General features: G+C 46.3%; 2 protein-coding genes across 2 annotated transcripts in view; both read right to left on the minus strand.

Annotated features, from left to right (window-relative positions):
* Positions 1 to 18,796, minus strand: part of LOC309393801 (uncharacterized protein) — a gene marked incomplete at both ends in the record, with an annotated part of 310,121 nt that overhangs the window by 163,730 nt on the left and 127,595 nt on the right. The window lies entirely within an intron of this gene.
* The window catches only part of LOC309393657 (cytochrome P450 2J2-like), a gene marked incomplete at both ends in the record, with an annotated part of 39,395 nt that overhangs the window by 5,572 nt on the left and 15,027 nt on the right, over positions 1 to 18,796 (minus strand). Inside the window, 4 exons of the mRNA XM_081956110.1 lie at positions 6,149 to 6,290; positions 8,338 to 8,514; positions 10,813 to 10,973; positions 11,115 to 11,264. Of these exons, the coding sequence (XP_081812236.1) occupies positions 6,149 to 6,290; positions 8,338 to 8,514; positions 10,813 to 10,973; positions 11,115 to 11,264 (630 nt within the window). The remainder of the gene's footprint in view (positions 1 to 6,148; positions 6,291 to 8,337; positions 8,515 to 10,812; positions 10,974 to 11,114; positions 11,265 to 18,796) is intronic.

Here is an 18,796-nt window from a genome sequence, read left to right on the forward strand (position 1 = left end):
GATGATTGGAACATGTGATGGATTTGTGGGTGTGGGGATAGATCATGAACTTTCAACTGGGTGGAATTTCAGGATGTAATTCAGAGTTGGAATTTTCCATAGAGGTGCTAACTTGCCTGTAGAATAAATTGGACCTTTAAGGATGTTTTGCCTTGGACAATGATTTATTTCTGCATGGTATTTAGAATCCTAACACTGCATTTACTTGGGACAGCGCAAATACCACTTTTGCCCTGCTCTTTCTGGGTGCAGCATTTCTGCTTGTTGGGCTGCTTCCCTGAAGTCAGCAGCTCCGCGGCCAGCTACTTCACTTTTCCCCTCTTTTGGGGAGGCTCACGGGAGGCTTGTGCTGCGGCACCGGCATGGGGGAGGCAGACAATCCAGATGTCCCGTGCTGGTGCTTGTTTGGTGCAGCTGCAGGCAAACCAAGAGACAGTGGGATGAAGGGAGGAGTGCATTGGGCTCGCCTCTGCCTCCCCCACGCCTCTGCCGCCACCTGCTGCTGGTGCCACCACGCAAGTCTCCCATGAGGAAAAAGAGGGGAAAAGCAAAGTGGCTAGTTATGGAGCTGGTGGCTTTGGGAAGTGGCCCAACAGGAAGACGTGAAAGGGTGAAAGTCTGCAGGGAAATCCCCCCCCCCCATTTTCCTACCGATCAGTCTTTATTTGGGATCGCAGAACTCTCTCTCTCCCTCCCTCCCTCCCTCCGCCCCCTCTCTTTCTCACACACACAGAGGTCCCTCACACACCTCCACCCACTCCAAGGCATCCATATCCCTTCACTAAACTGCTTTCCAGATCCGTTCTCCATTGCGCATGTAGGGCAAGAACTCTGTGGGAGTACGGTTTTAAAAAAAAATAGTTTGAGACCTTCCAACTTCGCAAGATTTTTTTTTTTCTTGAGAAGTTGGGCGTTCTGAACTACCGTACGGTATTTTTGTTTTACAGACTTCTTGCCCTGCATGGTCTGAGAAAGAAAGCCTTCTGCTGCTTCTGCTGCTTTCCTTGCGTGCAGCCAGAAGCAGAAGTGGCAGAAGCCTGCCTTTTCATCCCCAAACTCCACCAGAAATGAGTCTTTGGGATCCTGTGAGGCATCCTGCTCCAAGAGGCTGTGGCGGTGCAATGAGTCTCTCTCACAAAGACTCGTTTCTGGCAGAGTTTGGGGGAGAGAGAAGAAAAAGACTTGCATCCTTTCTCTGATCTGTGATCCAGACCACACATTTTATGGCCAAGGCTCCTGTTGACTTTCTGGCTTCTGAGCCGGCTCTTGCTTCCGGCTCCCAGAGACTTTGTTGACCTTCCAAGCTAGCTCTAGCTTCAACTCCAAACCAGCTCATCACTCCCTCTCGGCCAGCCATCTGCCTTCAGCACACACTCTCTACCACAATATCACAGCCCCCAGGTCTGCAACTCCTTCAGATTCACTCTGAGCCGGCTGAACACCTCTTGATAGTCATCATCCTGGCTGCATCCCTCAACGCTGTTGCTACTAGGTTGGCTGTGCCCCCAATCTGTGGGCAGGCTGGTAAGGCCAAAACACAAGCCTTGGTTCGTTCCCAATCTTGGGACAATCCTCCATGCAAGCAGTAATTTTCTTTGGTCTCCTGCCTTCACCAGACTTTCAACCCCTTTGCTGGAGCCATCCCATCTTGGTCCTTCCAACCTCCAATCAAGTAGCAGACAAGGCAGTAACAGGGCATGAAGAAAGTACGGTTAAGGAAAAGATGGAAGGGTTCATTTAGTGCCCCAAGTGGCAAAGAACACCCCACAATGCTCCCATCCCCTATCTCCATAGCAGGGAGCTCAAGCCCACCATTTTGATTTTTTTCCCTATGTTTATTATGTTAAAACAATACATTAGCAGAGTTGGAAGGGAACTTGGAGGTTTAAGGTTTAAGGTTTAATTGGATTTATATGCCGCCCTTCTCCAAAGGACTCAGGGCGGCGTACAACATTAAAAACACACATCACATAAGTTAAAAAAAGATTAAACCCAATTCCAAAAAGACCAAACCGATTTTTTTTAAAAAAAGAAACAGTACATTTAAAATAAATTAACATTAACATTAACAGGCCAGGCCGACTTGCTGGAAAAGCCAACTTTTTAGGGCGCGTCGGAAGGACCGGAGGTCAGGGATTAAGCGGAGATCCGGGGGCAGCTCATTCCAGAGGGAAGGCGCTCCCACAGAGAAGGCTCTCCACCTGGGGGTCACCAGCCGACACTGCTTGGCCGACGGCACCCTGAGGAGGCCAACTCTGTGGGATCGTACTGGACGGTGGGAGGCTACTGGTGGCAGTAGGTGGTCTCGCAGGTACCCTGGGCCTAAGCCATGGAGCGTTTAAAAGGTCATAATTAATACCTTGAATCACACCCAGAAAACAACCGGCAACCAGTGCAGGCCGCCTAAAAGGGGTGTGACATGGGAGCACCTAGGTACCCCTATGACAACCCGTGCGGCCGCATTCTGGACCAGCTGAAGCCTCCGGGTGCTCTTCAAGGGCAGCCCCATGTAGAGAGCATTGCAGTAGTCCAGGCGAGAAAGGACGAGGGCATGAGTGACTGTGCACAGAGCATCCCGATCCAGGAAGGGGCACAACTGGCGTACCAGGCGAACCTGGTAAAAGGCCCCCCTGGTCACGGCCGTCAGGTGTTCTTCTAAACTAAGCCGCGTATCCAGGAGGACTCCCAGATTGCGAGCCTTCTCTGAGGGGGCTAAAATTTCTCCCCCTATCATCAAAGATGGAACAAGATGTACAAATTGGGATGCCGGGAACCACAGCCACTCAGTCTTGGAGGGATTGAGCTTGAGTCTATTCCTCCCCATCCAGATCCCCACAGCCTCCAGGCATCGGGACATCACGTCGAGGGCATCATTTGGATGGTTTGGGGTAGAGATGAAAAGTTGGGTATCATCAGCATATTGATGATATCGTACCCCAAAACCACGGATGATCTCGCCCAGCGGTTTCATGTATATGTTGAACAGGAGGGGTGAGAGAACTGACCCCTGGGGCACCCCACAAGTGACGCGCCTGGGGGTCGATCTCTGCCCTCCAGTCAACACAAACTGCGACCGACCCGACAGGTAGGAGGAGAACCACCGTAAAACGGTGCCCCCCACTCCCAACCCCCCGAGTCGTCGCAGTAGGATACCATGATCGATGGTATCGAAAGCCGCCGAGAGGTCTAATAGGACCAGGACAGAGGAACAGCCCCTGTCCCGGGCCCGCCAGAGATCATCGACCAACGCGACCAGTGCCATCTCCATGCTGTACCCGGGCCTGAAACCCGACTGAAACGGATCCAGGTAGACAGCTTCATCCAGGTACTGGGGAAGCTGACGTGCTACCACACTCTCGACAACCTTCGCTACAAAGCGAAGGTTGGAGACCGGACGATAGTTGGCTAAAGAAGCTGGGTCCAGGGAAGGCTTCTTGAGAAGGGGCCTCACCACTGCCTCCTTCAAGGCGGTGGGAAAGAACCCCTCTCTCAATGAAGCGTTGGTAATCGCCTGGAGCCAGCCTCGTGTCACCTCCCGGGAAGCCGAAACTAACCAAGAGGGACACGGGTCCAGCACACAAGTGGCAGCACTGAGTCCCCCCATAATCCTGTCCATGCCTTCGGGGGTCACAGGGTCAAACCCATCCCAGATAGTCTCCTCAAGAATCATCCCCGTCAGCTCGCCCGAATCTACCCAGTCAGAGTCCAAGCCTGTCCGGATCTGAGCGATTTTATCCTGCAGATACTGAACAAATTCTTCAGCCCTACCCTGCAAGGGGTCTTCCCCAGTTCCTTGGTTAAGTAAGGAGCGGGTCACCCTAAACAGGGCAGCTGGGCGGTTATCTGCGGACACGATAAGAGCGGAAAAATATTGCCGTTTTGCCGCTTCTATCACCACTAAGTAGGATTTAATATAAATTCTTACTAGTGTTCGATCAGATTCGGACCGGCTGGCCCTCCAGCCACTCTCTAGGCATCTTTTCCGGCGTTTCATCTCCCAGAGCTCCCTGGTAAACCGGGGAGCCATCCGGGATTGACACCGGGTCAGAGGCCGCAAAGGCACAACACGATCCAAAGCCCCAGCGGCAGCTCTATCCCAGGCTCCCACTAGGGCTTCGGTCAAGTTGTGAGCAAGGGATTCAGGAAAAGTCCCAAGCTCCATCAGGAACCTTTCGGGGTCCATCAGGTGCCTGGGGTGGAACCATCTAGTCAGTTCCCCCTCCCTGCAGCGAGGGGTAGTGGTATGGATGCCAAGCCTGATGAGGAAATGATCAGACCATGACAAGGGTTGAATAGAAATATCCCCTAAATCTAGATCATTCATCCACTGCCCAGAGACAAAAATCAAGTCGAGCGTGTGTCCCCCATTATGGGTGGGGTCTTGAATTAACTGAGTTAGGTCCATAGCTGTCATGGAAGCCATGAACTCCCGAGCTGACTCGGATGTCTCGCCAATGGAGGGCAGATTGAAATCCCCCAGGACCATGAGGTCTTCTAGTCCAACCCCCTGCCTAGGCAGGAAATGGTTGTCCACTAGGACTCCAAGATGCCTTTCACAGTTACTACTGTTGAGCAAGGTACCACCTATACTGTACCTGTGCATTTCGTTTTTGTTGCCTAAATGTAGAACCTTACTCTTACTGAATTCGGTCTTGTATATACAATTTAAGCCAAAAACAAGTGACAAGTCTGAAAATCTTCTGCATTTAAAGTATCTTATCTATGTTTCAGATCTGTACTGTTCAGTTTTTAGTCATTCACTCAATGTTTTATTGAGGATCCAAAGAAGACTGCATATGTCCATTCTTGGCTTTCCTTTAAACCTGCTAAATTCATACTCCTGCTGATAAGGTCAGGAATCTACATAGCTGGGGTGAAATGCTCTGAAGTCTGCTACCGGTTTGCTTTGCACCCATGCGCACCGTAGGCACTAAGACGCCTTTTCTGAGTCTACAAAGGTAAGTAGAACAGGGAGGGGGGAGGGGACAGCTGTGCCACGCGATTTAGAAAGCAGATTAGCTAGAAAGTAAATATAAATCGCACGGCACATCTGATTATCATACCTAACCCTAACCCTTCAATTTTATTTGCAATCATGTAAAATACACACAAACAAAACTTAGACGTTCACCTCATTTACACAATGCAATACAAACAGGAACTTCCTGTTCTTTCTAATAGCAATTATCAATCGATACCGCTCACCTTATATTATTTCCCCTTCTATTGTATTTCATTTGGATTTCACCATTCTTAACTCTCTTATTTTACTCATAACTATTATTTTGTTATATTCCTTCATTGATTCTTGTTTCTTTCCTCCACCCACCTGTACCATTTATCCCTTATCTGATAGAATTCTGTTTCTTCTTTTTCCTGAATTTCTTTAGTCAGTTTGTCCATTTCAGCACAATCCATAACCTTTCTTATTATTTCATCTTCGCTTGGACTTAGTTTGTTTTTCCATTCCTGGGCAAAGGCAATCCTTGCCGCCGTAATTATATGTAGTATTAAATACTGGATTTCTTTTTTGTATTTCGCAGACATTATTCCTAATAAAAAAATTTCAGGTTTCCATTATATTTTAACCCCTGTTATTGCCTCCAGCCAATTTTTGATCTTTTTCTAAAAAAATTTAGCCTCTTCACAGGTCCACCATAAATGGTAATATCTTCCGTGTATTACAATACAATACAATACAATAGCAGAGTTGGAAGGGACCTTGGAGGTCGTCTAGTCCAACCCCCTGCCTAGGCAGGAAACCCTATACCGTTTCAGACAAATAGCTATCCAACATCTTCTTAAAGACTTCCAGTGTTGGGGCATTCACAACTTCTGGAATTGATTGATATTGATTCGCATTTCCAACATTTTGGGGAGGTATTTGTTAAGCTTATGGTAGTTTAAAAAATGCTTAAAAAATAAAAAAAAATCCGATGATCAGCTGTGCAACACGATTGTCGGAGGTTTTTTAAAAAAACTTTTTAAAGCTTTTTTTTTACTACCAGTTCAGGCAAACCAGGCCCGAACCATTAGCATTTCACCCCTGTTACATAGGAAAATCATGATAGAGCGTATTTTCAAATACTTCCTCTGTGTTCTAGAACCTGAGACTGGCCCTTGTTCCCACAGCCCAGATTTCGCTCACCTTGGATGTTAGGATGATTTGCCAAGAGAAGCAGAGCCCACATAAAAGTAGCCGAGGTTGTGTCTGTTCCAGCACCAAAAAAATCAAAAATACACTGAGCCAAGTTCTCTTCATTGTAGGTAGAGTCAGGGTCATTCTTGCTCTGAGGTTTAAAATGGAAAATGGAAATTCCAATGAATTCTATGCAGAGTTCTTGTGATTATTCTTCCCTGTGTGCCACAAGTCATTAGAATAAATATACTCCTGTGATTATGTAGGAAAATTATTGCAGGACTATAATAATGAAGGTGATTGGTTCACACTAAGACACTATCTTAAAGAAGCCAAGATCAAAGAGAGTTTTGGCTTTGGAAGGACTTGGATTCATTTCCTTTTATTTTACGGTTGGGCCAGTATTAAGACTGTATACCTTGAATTTGTGATCAGACTAATGGTACATTCAAGACTGATGCCATATAATTGTAAATAAAGTGACCTGGTAACTTTAACTATAAATTGATAAATGTTGCTTCTAAAATATCAATGTTTTTCTCATAACTTCTGGAGGCAACTTCTGTTCCACTGATTAATTGTTCTCACTGTCAGGAAATTTCTCCTCAGTTCTAAGTTGCTTCTTTCCTTGATTAGTTTCCACCCATTGCTTCTTGTTCTGCCCTCAGGTGCCTTGGAGAACAGCTTGACTCCCTCTTCTTTGTGGCAACCCCTGAGATATTGGAACACTGCTATCATGTCTCCCCTGGTCCTTCTTTCTCTTAAGCCAAACATACCCAGTTCCTGCAACCGTTCTTCATATATTTTAGTCTCCAGTACCCTAATCATCTTTGTTGCTCTTCTCTGCACTCTTTCTAGAGTCTCCACATCTTTTCTACATCATGGTGACGAGAACTGAATGCCGTATTCCAAGTGTGACCTTACCAAGGCATTATAAAGTGGTATTAACACTTCACGTGCTCTTGATTCTATCCCTCTGTTGATGCAGCCTACCACTGCGTTGGCTTTTTTGGCAGCTGCTGCACACTGCTGGCTCATATTTAAATGGTTGTCCACTAGGATTCCAAGATCCCTCTCACAGTTACTACTACTGAGCAAGGTATCACCTACACTGTACCTGTGCATTTCGTTTTTCCTGCCTAAATGTAGAACCTTACTCTTTTCACCATTGAATTTCATTTTATTAGATAGTGCCCAATGTTCAAGTTTGTCAAGATCCTTCTGTATCTTAAGCCTATCTTCTGGAGTGTTGGCTATTCCTGCCAGCTTGGTGTCATCTGCAAATTTGATGAGTTCCCCATTTATTCCCTCATCCAAATCATTGATGAAGATGTTGAAGAGTACTGGGCCTAAAACAGAGCCTTGGGGTACTCCACTGCATACTTCCCTCCATGTAGATGCAGGTCCATTGAGAACTTCACGTTGAGTGCGGTTGGTCAGCCAGTTATGAATCCATCTGGTGTTGATGCTGTCTAACCCACATTCTTCTACTTTATCTAGTAGTAGGTTATGGTCTACCTTATCAAAAGCCTTACTGAAGTCCAAGTAAACTATATCGACGGCATTCCTCTGGTCCACTAATTTTGTCACAAGGGGAGGGCATATAAGACAGGATGACAAACATGAATTTCTATATCTCTGCACAAAGTGTTATCCAGACCTAATGAGAGTCTAAGATTGCAGAGGTACAATATAGTTCTTATTTATTTAGAAACAATCCAAAATTAGTGGCTAAGATGCTGAGCTTGTTGATCAGAAAGGACAGCAGTTCAGTGGTTCGAATCCCTAATGCAGTGTAATGGAGTGAGTTTGAGGTTACTTGTCCCAGCTTCTGCCCACTTAGCAGTTCAAAAGCACATAAAAATGCAAGTACAAAAATAGGAACCACCTTTGGTGGGAAGGTAACAGCGTTCTGTGTGCCTTTGGCCTTTGGACATGCCAGCTACATGACCATGGAGACGTCTTCAGACAGCACTGGGTCTTTGGCTTTGAAACAGAGATGAGCGCCACCCCCTAGAGTCAGGAACAAGTAGCACATATGTGCAAGGAGAACCTTTACCTTACTAAATTTAGATTAGGAGTTGCATTAAAAAAAGAATAAAAATCCAGTGAAGACAATCTCTGTAGCCCCCCTCCTTTCTTATAGAGAGGAATATAATAATCCCTTGATCTTGCATTTAACCACAATAAATCCATACCTTCTCCATCTGTAGAAGATAGTAATCAATGAAATCTTGTGGCTCGTGCAGAGAGAGGAATTCCTTGTGTTTCTCTATTTCCTGCTTTGCAAAGGAAGTGATCACCTCTACAGAAGCCAAGGCATCTTTGTGAGTGCCAGGGAGGTATCTCATTAATCGTGGGAACATAATACACATCTAATAGAAAAGGAAGAGGAAAAGTTATTTATTTATTTCCCAACACAATTAAAAAGAAGAGTCTTAGCAGCTCACAGTAATAGGCAACATTTAACAACCACACGAAAAATATTACAAACACATTAAAACATGGCAAACAATACATGGTGTCATATCTCAAAAGCCATCCAGAAAAGCTCTGTTTCCAAATTCTGGTAGGAAACACATAATGTTAGAGGCAGATAAATTATTGGAAAGCTATTATAAAGTTCTCTTATATTTTACAGAATCCTTCGAAAATATGCTTACCTACGGCTAACTGAGCTGCGATTTAATAAATTGCCCATGCTAATTAATAAATTAACTGCATGGGTTGGAGTTTCACAACCTTCTAGCTTGTGAGCTAGCGTATCAGACCTGGAAGCCATCTTTTACATTGAGCCTTCAGGCCTGCCACATTGTCTCCTGTGGGAAAATGGGAGGGGGGGATTATACAGAGTGTGGGTCCCGGGGTGGCATCCTATCGGTTTGACAAGCGGTTACCTGACTGTGCGCTCGCTTCACTCATTTGCCACTTTCCAACCAAAATTGCCCATTGGATTTTGGACATGTGATTTAATGACCACATTAACAACCATCATAAAAATGGTTTGTGAAATTGTACTCCAATCAAACAGCAACTCAACTTGTGACAGCAATGATTTATGATTAAAATTCTGGGCTCGATTATAGTTGTAAGCTATGTAGTCCTAGGGGTAGAGCAGCAGACGTCCAGTACCTATAGGAGAACCCAACGATGCTTGCTCAACAGGAAACTGGACTTCCTTGTTTCTTTCTTTGAAGATGTTTCGTTTCTCATCTAAGAAACTTCTTCAGCTCTGACTGGATGGTGTGGAATGGAAGGATTTATACTTCTTGTAGACAGCTGGCCATTTGTATTTTTTTTAGAGAGTCATTAAGTTCACCTGGAAGTTTATCTGTGTCCTCAGGGTCATCTAAGTGGTGCAAATGGGTGTCGCGCCTTCTTGGAACTGTTAATATGACTATTTGTAGATTATAGATAGGTGATGTCATATCTCTCTGCCTCTATTGAGAGAGGACTATTCAGTTTTGACCTCAATGGCTTCTTTGATCCCTCTTTCAAACCAGCGGTCCTCTCTGTCCAAGATGTAGACTTTGTTGTCTTCAAAAGAGTGGCCTGTGTGTTTTAAATCAGACAGACTGCTGAATGTAGTCCTGATGTATTTGTTCTCCTATGCTATGTCATGAGTTTTTGAAGTGGTTGTTTTGTTTCCCCAATGTACAGATCTGCACAAGGCCCACTGCACTGTACTACATATACCATGTATACCACTAGTATATGCACCGTACTGCATATACTCACTGGTATACCATGTATATCACAAGTACTGTATATCAGGGGTGAGTTCCTGCCAGTTCTAACCTCTTCTATAGAAGAGGTTCCACAAATCTACTGTGCATTTAGAACCGGTTCCAGCTCCCTCCCTCCGCCCGTCCGCACATCATCAAGATGAAGAGCGAGAGGAGGAATTCTGGGAGTTGAAGTCCACAAGTCTTAAAGCTGTCAGGTTTGAACACCCCTGGGGTTTTTTCTAAAGGGTTAGGGGTGCAAGACTCTTGTAACTTGACAGCTTTAAGACTTGCGTGCTTCAAATGCCAGAGATTCTGAGCCAACATTTTGGTTGCTAAGCAAAAGCGTTATTAAGTGAGTTTCACCACATTTTACAATTTGGCCACGCCCACCCAGTCACATGGCTGGCAAGCCACTCCCACAAAACAGGCCACACCCACAGAAGAGGTTCTAAAAAAATTGAAACCCACCACTGCTGTATGTGTGTTGTACTGCATATGCTCACTGCGTCGTACTGCATATACCAAAAAATAGAAGACTAACTGCGAGTTGAGATTTCATATTTTCTTTTCACTGGAGATTTCAGTTTTTTTTCCAAGCTGAGATCTTATTTTCCCCCCTCCAATTTGTATTCATCTGTCATTCTTTTATACCTCTGTGGATTACCAACTATAAGGCCACTTCATTTGAATTTAAGCTCTACTTCAACACTAGCTACAAGATGGACCAAAAGACTAACATTTATTATTTGAATTTTTAGACTTTTTGTTGTTGTTATGCTGGTGATACTGAAATGATGGATTCCTTCATGGACAGAACCACTTTGGTATAAATGATTTCCAAGGCTCCCTCCATGCCTTACATTCATGATTACATGAAAATGCTGATAGAAACATTTTTAGAAACAGTTTAGGGAGCTTTATCTCTTTAATAGAAAAATGACTCACCCTATGGGAAAAGTTGCCAATGGTTTTCGTTACAATATCAAAGGCTTGAATTAACTTCTGTAAGTTTTCATCTTCAGGAGCAAACTGATGTCCAAAACTCAAAGAACATATGACATTAGAAACTGCATGTTGTATTGGAAATATAGGGTCAAATGGCTGTCCTGCAAATGCAGATATTTTATAATGAATTTCATAAAGAAGATAAGTTCTTAAAATCAAATCAAATGCATCTTTGTTTACTTGAAATGCTGACAATAGAAAAAAAAAGTAAGACAGACTTGAACCATTGTCAAATTACAGACCTTTTGTTTGTCTAAAGATCTCCACCAGTCTCTGAGCCACGTCTTCTATCTGATGCTCAATGCTTTTTTTCCCCAGGCCCAGCTTCCGCATAGAGGTCATGCCAATGTGTCTCTGCTGTTTCCAGATGTGGCCATTGGAAAGAACAATTCCTGTGGGCATCAGTAGGTAGTGATAAATGATTTCTGATAATATTCATGTTGTCAGGGTTCCAAATGGCATCCAAAATTAAATCAGAGTCCAAGGCAAAGTATTGCTCAAAGTTCCAATTTATTAAGAGAGCCATGTTGGCACATCTGGGAAAACCTGAATCTGAAAGCTTATTGGTTTCCCCACCCAGTTGAAAGTTCAAGACCTTTCCCCCACACCCACAAATTCATCACATGGTCCAATTTTCCACTGCCATGCTGGCAGTTCCACCCATCCAGTTCCAGTCAGGTGCAAAGATGCAGAGACAAAGGATGACCTTGGCTTTCTAGAAAGGAATTTTATTTTGGCTACATAGCATTTAAATCCATATCATCCCCCCTTCCCATTTTCCCACAATAGAAACAGCATAGTAGAATAATCGAAAGTGTGGCAGGCCAAAGATCCAAAAGGAATAAGGCTGCAGGCCTGACACATGTTTTAAAAAAAACAGCTAGATCTAGTTCTTGCCAAAAATCTCTCTAGGTTTCAGAGGGAAATACCCCACTATTGTGACTTGCTGCAATTTTCTAAGTTTCCAGCCATGTTATTTTTCTCACAAAAATATTTGTTCATTTTGGGAGTCACATAGACACTGGGAGAAATATGTGATATGGCAACCATAAGAATAGTGTTTTCCAACATCTGTCTTTGTATAATGGACATCAAAGCCTTCTAAGATTATGTACTTATAAAAAATTGATAGAAGGAGTTGAAATTGGAGGGCGGGGTTGATGTGTCTGTGATACGACATGCAATCTTGGAGCTCTAGGATTGCTGTCGATATCTCTGTTGCTGGACGGTCCTTTTTGGACCTAAACCATCCTGTAGAGACCGTGACAGAGAAGGGCACGTCCTGCTGATCTCAGGGGCATCGCAAAGCCCCTGATCGATCCAGGAGAAGTTCTTTTTTCTGGCTACAAGAGAAGCAGCCATTGAGGTTGTAGAAGATTGGGACAGACCCCTGAAATGGAAGCAGAACAGGAAAGAGAGTGTGTCAGAAATGGTGACAAAAATTTTACTATTAGAGAAGAGAACACCCCAAAAGACTTAGAGTTAAATTAAAATTGAAGACAGAAGAAAGCAAGCAGTGAATTAAAACTGAATTCTAGTTAAACTGAAGTTTAACTAAAACTTAAAAATGAATTAAAACCTCTTACTTTTAAATTTGACTGGTCTTTTCTTTTTCCCTCTTCTTCTATTTTTCCCCATTTTTGTATTTGTGGATCAAAATTCTCTTTCATCTCAAGGCTCGGCTGGATCGTAACTTTTAAGCATTTTTCTCTCTCTCCCTTCTTGAGTTCAGAGATTAAAGAGAGAGATAAAAGCAGAGAAAAAAGAAGTAACACTGCCACCTAGAGGCTGGAGGCTTGGTAACATCTGATATTACAAGGCTATTAAGCATGTTTTGTTTATACAGGTGCTCTTTTAGAGTAAAGAGAAAGCCTTGACTTGAAAGATTACACTGAATTTGTTTGAAACTTAGCAAAAAGCTTTGGATGGCAGTGTTTACAATATGGAAAAATGGTGCAACATGAAGAAGAAAAGGAATTAACATTACAAATAATTATGCTAGAAATTCAAAAAGTTTTAATAACCACAGAGAGAATTGATAAGAGACTTGAGATTATACAGCAAAATACAGAAAGAATGGAGGGAAGAGTTGAGAATATTTACAAAACAATGATGAAACTTGAGGACAGATTTCAAAAAAACTGCAGAGAAATATGAACAAAGTTATAAGAAAATTGTTGACTCTGACAGCAAACTGAGAGTGAAGGGAAATGATGTGTGTGAAATACTGAAAGAAGAGATTGACGAACTGGAACTTTATCTCAGACTTCAAAATACAGATGAAGAAAGGGGAGAAAATTTGGCAGAAACAATGAGGGTAATTTTGGCAGAAGCACCAGTGATAACTAAAGGCAAGCTGATGGAAGGAACAGATGGAGTTAATCAAATAAATGATTAACAATGATAATAAGGCATTTATATATACTAGATTGATAAAATGAAATTGTATATAAAATTGCAAGTGGGACTATGGAGATGATGTTGAAAAGCCTTTTTATAAAAGATAAACAATTTTATATAGATATAAAGGTGTAATATCATTGAATGATTTCAGAACGATGTAATGAAACACCGTAATATAAATTTACTTTACATTTAGTATGCATCATATAAAAAGGATGCAATAATAGCTATACTCAATGAATGTTTAATAATCATAATAATTGTATACATATATATTAGATTGATGATACTAATAATGGAAAAAACATGGAGTTGGAAATTATTAGAGAATGCCAATACTAAAATAATGGAATGACTTAGAATAGGATATAAAAAATACTTTATTATTGGATATTTTGAAGATGATATAATGAATTACTATAATATAAATGAATTCATATTTAGAATACCATGTTTAAAATGAAGAAACAATAGTGATAATCAAACAAATGAAGTATTATAACAATAATGTATACTAATATATACTAACCTGACAGTGAGAACAATTAATCAGTGGAACAGCTTGCCTCCAGAAGTTGTGAATGCCCCAACACTGGAAGTCTTTAAGAAGATGTTGGATAGCCATTTGTCTGGAATGGTATAGGGTTTTCTGCCTAGGCAGGGGGTTGGACTAGAAGACCTCCAAGGTCCCTTTCAACTCTACTATTGTATTGTATTGTAATATATTTGATTGTGACAATATGTGTGTTAGCGTTCTTACTTACTTTACTTTTACTTTTATTCCATTTATAAACCGCACCCTCTCCCCGAAGGGACTCGGGGCGGTGTACAGTCATAATAAAAACACAATATAAATACATATAGATAGAGGAGGCGACAGACAAACTGTACAATAATAATTAAAATTAAAAGCAACATTAAAATCTACCCCTAAAAACAACTACCCCAGAATTAAAATAACTGCCAGGAGGATAAGAATGGGATTATAAATGGGCTAGGCCAGCTAATTGGAACAGGTGGGTCTTGAGTTTCTAACGGAAGGAGCGGAGGTCAGTAGTGGTTCTGATATCGGGGGGGAGGTCATTCCAGAGGGTTGGGCCCATCACAGAGAAGACCCTACTCCTGGGCGCCGCCCGTTGGCATTGCTTGGTGGACGGCACCCGGAGGAGTCCCTCCCTGTGAGAGCGAATTGGTCGCAGGGATGTATGGGGTAGGATGCGATCCCGCAGGTAACTAGGTCCTGTGCCATGGAGTGCTTTAAAGATGGTAATCAACACCTTGAAACGCACCCGAAAAACCACAGGTAGCCAGTGCAGCTCGCGCAGGAGAGGTGTTATGTGGGAGTATCGACTACTCCCCATGATAGCCCACGCGGCCGCATTCTGGACCAGCTGTAGTCTTCGGGTGCATCTCAAGGGGAGCCCCATGTAGAGGGCATTGCAGTAGTCCAGACGGGACGTCACCAGCGCATGAGTGACTGTGCGAAGGGCGTCCCGGTCCAATAGGGGGCGCAATTGGTGCACCAGGCGGACCTGGTGGAATGCCCCCCTCGCCACAGCTGCCACATGGTCATCCATCGACAGCCAGGCATCTAGGAGGAAGCCCAAATTGTGCGCCCGCTCCACGGAGGCCAGTTGCTCGCCCCAATGGCCAGCGATGGAGTCCACTGGTTGAACCGGGGCGCCGGTAGCCACAGCCACTCCGTCTTGGAGGGGTTGAGCCTGAGTCTGTTGTCCCCCATCCAGACCCGAACGGCTTCCAAGCACCGGGACATCATTTTGACGGCCTCGTTGGGGTGGTTTGGGATGGAGATGTACAGCTGCGTATCATCAGCGTACAGATGGTATCTGACCCCAAAACCACGGATGATCTCACCCAGCGGCTTCATATATGTGTTGAACAGGAGGGGCGAGAGGACCGACCCCTGCGGCACCCCACAAGTGAGCGGCCTCAGGGTCGACCTCTGCTCCCCTGCCAACACGCATTGCGTCCGGTCCAAGAGGTAGGAGCAGAACCACCGCAGAATGGTGCCCCCCACCCCCACCCCTTCCAGCCGGCGCAATAGGATACCATGGTCGATGGTATCAAAAGCCGCTGATAGATCTAATAGGACCAGGATAGAGGAACAACCCCTATCTCTGGCCCTCCAGAGATCATCCACCAACGCGACCAAGGCCGTCTCCCTGCTGTGACCGGGCCGGAAGCCGGACTGGCGCGGGTCTAGATAATCGATTTCCTCCAGGTGACGTGGGAACTGTTGTGCCACCACACTCTCTACAACCTTCACTAAAAAGGGAAGGTTGGAGACGGGACGATAATTAGCTAGCTCCGTCGGGTCCAGAGAAGGCTTCTTGAGTAAGGGCCTCACCACCGCCTCTTTCAAGGCGGCCGGTAAGGACCCCCTCACCCAATGAAGCGTTCACTAGACCCAGGAGCCACCCTCGTGTAACCTCCCAGGATGCCAGTACAAGCCAGGAGGGACACGGGTCCAATAAACATGTAGTGGCTCGCAGTCGCCCACGCAATCTGTCCATATCCTCGGGGGCAACAGAGTCAAACTCCTCCCAGAGTGGTCCCTCAAGACTCGCTTCTGACCTCCCCCCCGGTCCACTGAAGGGGGCCCATTCACTCCAGATCTGAGCGATTTTGTCCTGCAGATATTCCCCAAACTCCTCTGCTCTACCCTGCAAGGGGGCTTCCCGCGGCCTCTGTACTAGGAGGGAGTGGGTCACCCGAAACAGGGCGGCAGGGCAGTTGTCTGCGGACGCAATAAGAGCGGCACAATGTCGACATTTGGCCGCTCTTAATGCCACAAGGTAGGTCCGTAAATAGGATCTTACCTGTGTTCGGTCAGATTCGGAGCGTGAGGACCTCCACCTGCTCTCTAGGCGTCTCTTGTGGCGTTTCATCACCCTTAGCTCCTCGGTAAACCAAGGGGCCAGGGTGGTTCGTTGCCGCAGGAGAGGCCGCAAAGGCGCAGGGCTACAGGAAGTGGCCCAAGCTCCGTCTGGAACCTATCCGGTTCCATCAGGCGCCTGGGGCGGAACCATCTGGGACAATCTGGTTCCGCCTCCCCGCGGTGGGGGGTAGCGCCAGGGAAGTCGAGCCGGAGAGATGAGTGATCTGACCATGACAGGGGTGTAATAACCAAATCCCCTATTCCCAGATCACTCATCCACTGTCCAGAGACAAAAACAAGGTCCAGCATGCGGCCACCCTCGTGTGTGGGGCCCTGAATTAGTTGGGTCAGGTCCATGGCTGTCATGGAAGCCATGAACTCCCGAGCCACCTCGGATGCTTCACCCGTCAACGGCAGGTTGAAATCCCCCGTAACCAGAAGTTTGGGGGTCTCAACCGCCGTCTCTGCGATCAGCTCGAGGAGCTCGGGCAGTGCCGCTGATGCATAGCGAGGAGCCAAGTATACAATCAGCAAGCCCAACTGCCTCCCTGGGCCCCATTTCACGCCAAGGGATTCGCACCCGGATATCTGTGGCACAGTGAACTCCCTCGGTTCCAGACTCTCCCGTATAATTACCGCCACCCCACCACCCTTACCCAGGGCCCGCGGCTGATGAAATGCACGGTAGCCCGGTGGGCACATTTCCACAAGGGGTAAACCACCCTCATGGCCCAGCCAGGTCTCCGTTATCTCTGCAAGGTCCAGCTCTCCCTCCGAGATCAAATCAGTAATGAGGGGGGCCTTATTGACAACGGACTTTGCATTGCATAACATCAGCCTCAGGCCCTGGCTCTGTAGGTCCTGGCCACCTAGACTGCGGGGGTTGGTGCAAGTGACCGGGCGTGTCCAACAGCCATGGTCTCCCAACCGACTACAAGATTTCTTCCATCCTCGCACCCACCCCTCCCCACGACCGTTGGAATAGAACAACCCACTACTGGAATATCATTCTCCCTCCCCTCCCCCACTCCGCTCACTCCCCTCCTGACCACACCTGATTGTCTGATTATCCCTCCCCCCCACCCTGGAGCCCCCTAAAACAGATAAAAAACATTTTATTAAAAACCTCCTGAGTCTCCTCTTCCTCCACCTCTCTGGGTTAATGAACCCGTCATCAAGGTGAGCCCTTGAGAGGGCAGAGGGCCATACTTGCGAGAGGGGGGACTCCCGCAGTAGGAGCAGATCTGACCTCAAATATATGATGGATAAAAGCTACAACAGGGCCAGGGTGCTGTCGATGTTAACTGAATCAACAAGCCAGGGTTCCATACGAAGGGGACAGCAGTGCCAATAGTCACATCCTAGGTGGAAAGGATGGTGAGCTGGTCAGGTGGTCGGATGATAAGTGGATGGAGACCAGGAGGCAGTCCATGGTGGGCGGTGAAAGGCAAATAGTCCATGGTAAATAATTGATGATAAGCGGAGGAGGTAGATGAATAGTAGGACAGTAGGGGTGAAAGATGGTAGGGGGGTTATCTAGCAGGTACGCACCGACAGTCAGCTGGAAGCAGATGTAGATAGCCAGATACCAAGCAAGGGCAGATAATCGCAGATGGTCAGCGAGGGGCGAATGGGCACAACCATGGCAGGCAGCTGGCAGGAGGCCGATGGATCCTCTGCCAAACCTGGCGTTAAGCCTCCTGCTAGTCTCCAGGGCGAGCCCTGCCCTGCCCCCGGTGCCACAGGTCTCCCTCCTTCTGCCAAGGCTCAGGCGCGAACCTCCAGCGTCTAGTCCCCATCGTGGCCTGCCTCCCCATGCTCGGTGACCCCCAGCCGCTGCTCCAGGCCCGAGCGCCGCTCCGGCTGGCCTACGGCCCTCCCACAGACCTTCCATCGGCCTCCGGCGCCTTGAGCCTCACTCAGCCCCCGCACGGCCCTCAAACGGCCCTCGACAGGCTTCCCGTTAGATCGCACTCACAGCGGCCGAGAATTTGATATTCGGCGTCTCCAATCACCATCGCCGCTGTCGTCGCCGCTCGGGTCGCCGGATTGAGTGCCGTCACCGCTCGGATCACTTGGGACTTCGCCGCCTCCCCCTTTGTCGTTCCTCCGCCGCCGCCGCCGCCAGCCTCCAACTCCAGCTCCAGCTCCAGCCGGCACCTTCTCCTTCCCCCCCCCTGGCTGTCCGACCACCCTGGAGGACCAATTTAGGTCCTAGGAAAAGCCAGGGTGGTCGTTAATCTGATTCCTGACCCTCAAGGTGGAAAAGAGGGCCGGCAGCATCCCTGCCCCGTCAGAGAGCCCCCGTAAACATATGGAGCTCAGAAACCAGCCGCCATTTCCCCGGAAGCTCCTCCTCCTCCTTCAGAATTAAATCATTGTCCAAGGCAAAGTTATCCTTAAGGGTCCAATTTATTCGTATAGGCAAGTTAGCACATCTATGGAATTCCAACTCTGATTTTCTTCTTGGAATTCCACCCAGTTGAAAGTTCATGATCTATCCCCACACCCCATAATCCATCACATGTTCCAATCATCATCTTCCACGCTGGCATCTACACTCCTCTGCTTCCAGTCAGGTGTCGAGGTACGGAGACAAAAGATAACCTTGGCTTCTATAAA

The sequence above is a fragment of the Natrix helvetica genome (assembly GCF_964273705.1).
Source record: "Natrix helvetica genome assembly, chromosome: 5".
Lineage (NCBI taxonomy): Eukaryota > Metazoa > Chordata > Lepidosauria > Squamata > Natricidae > Natrix > Natrix helvetica.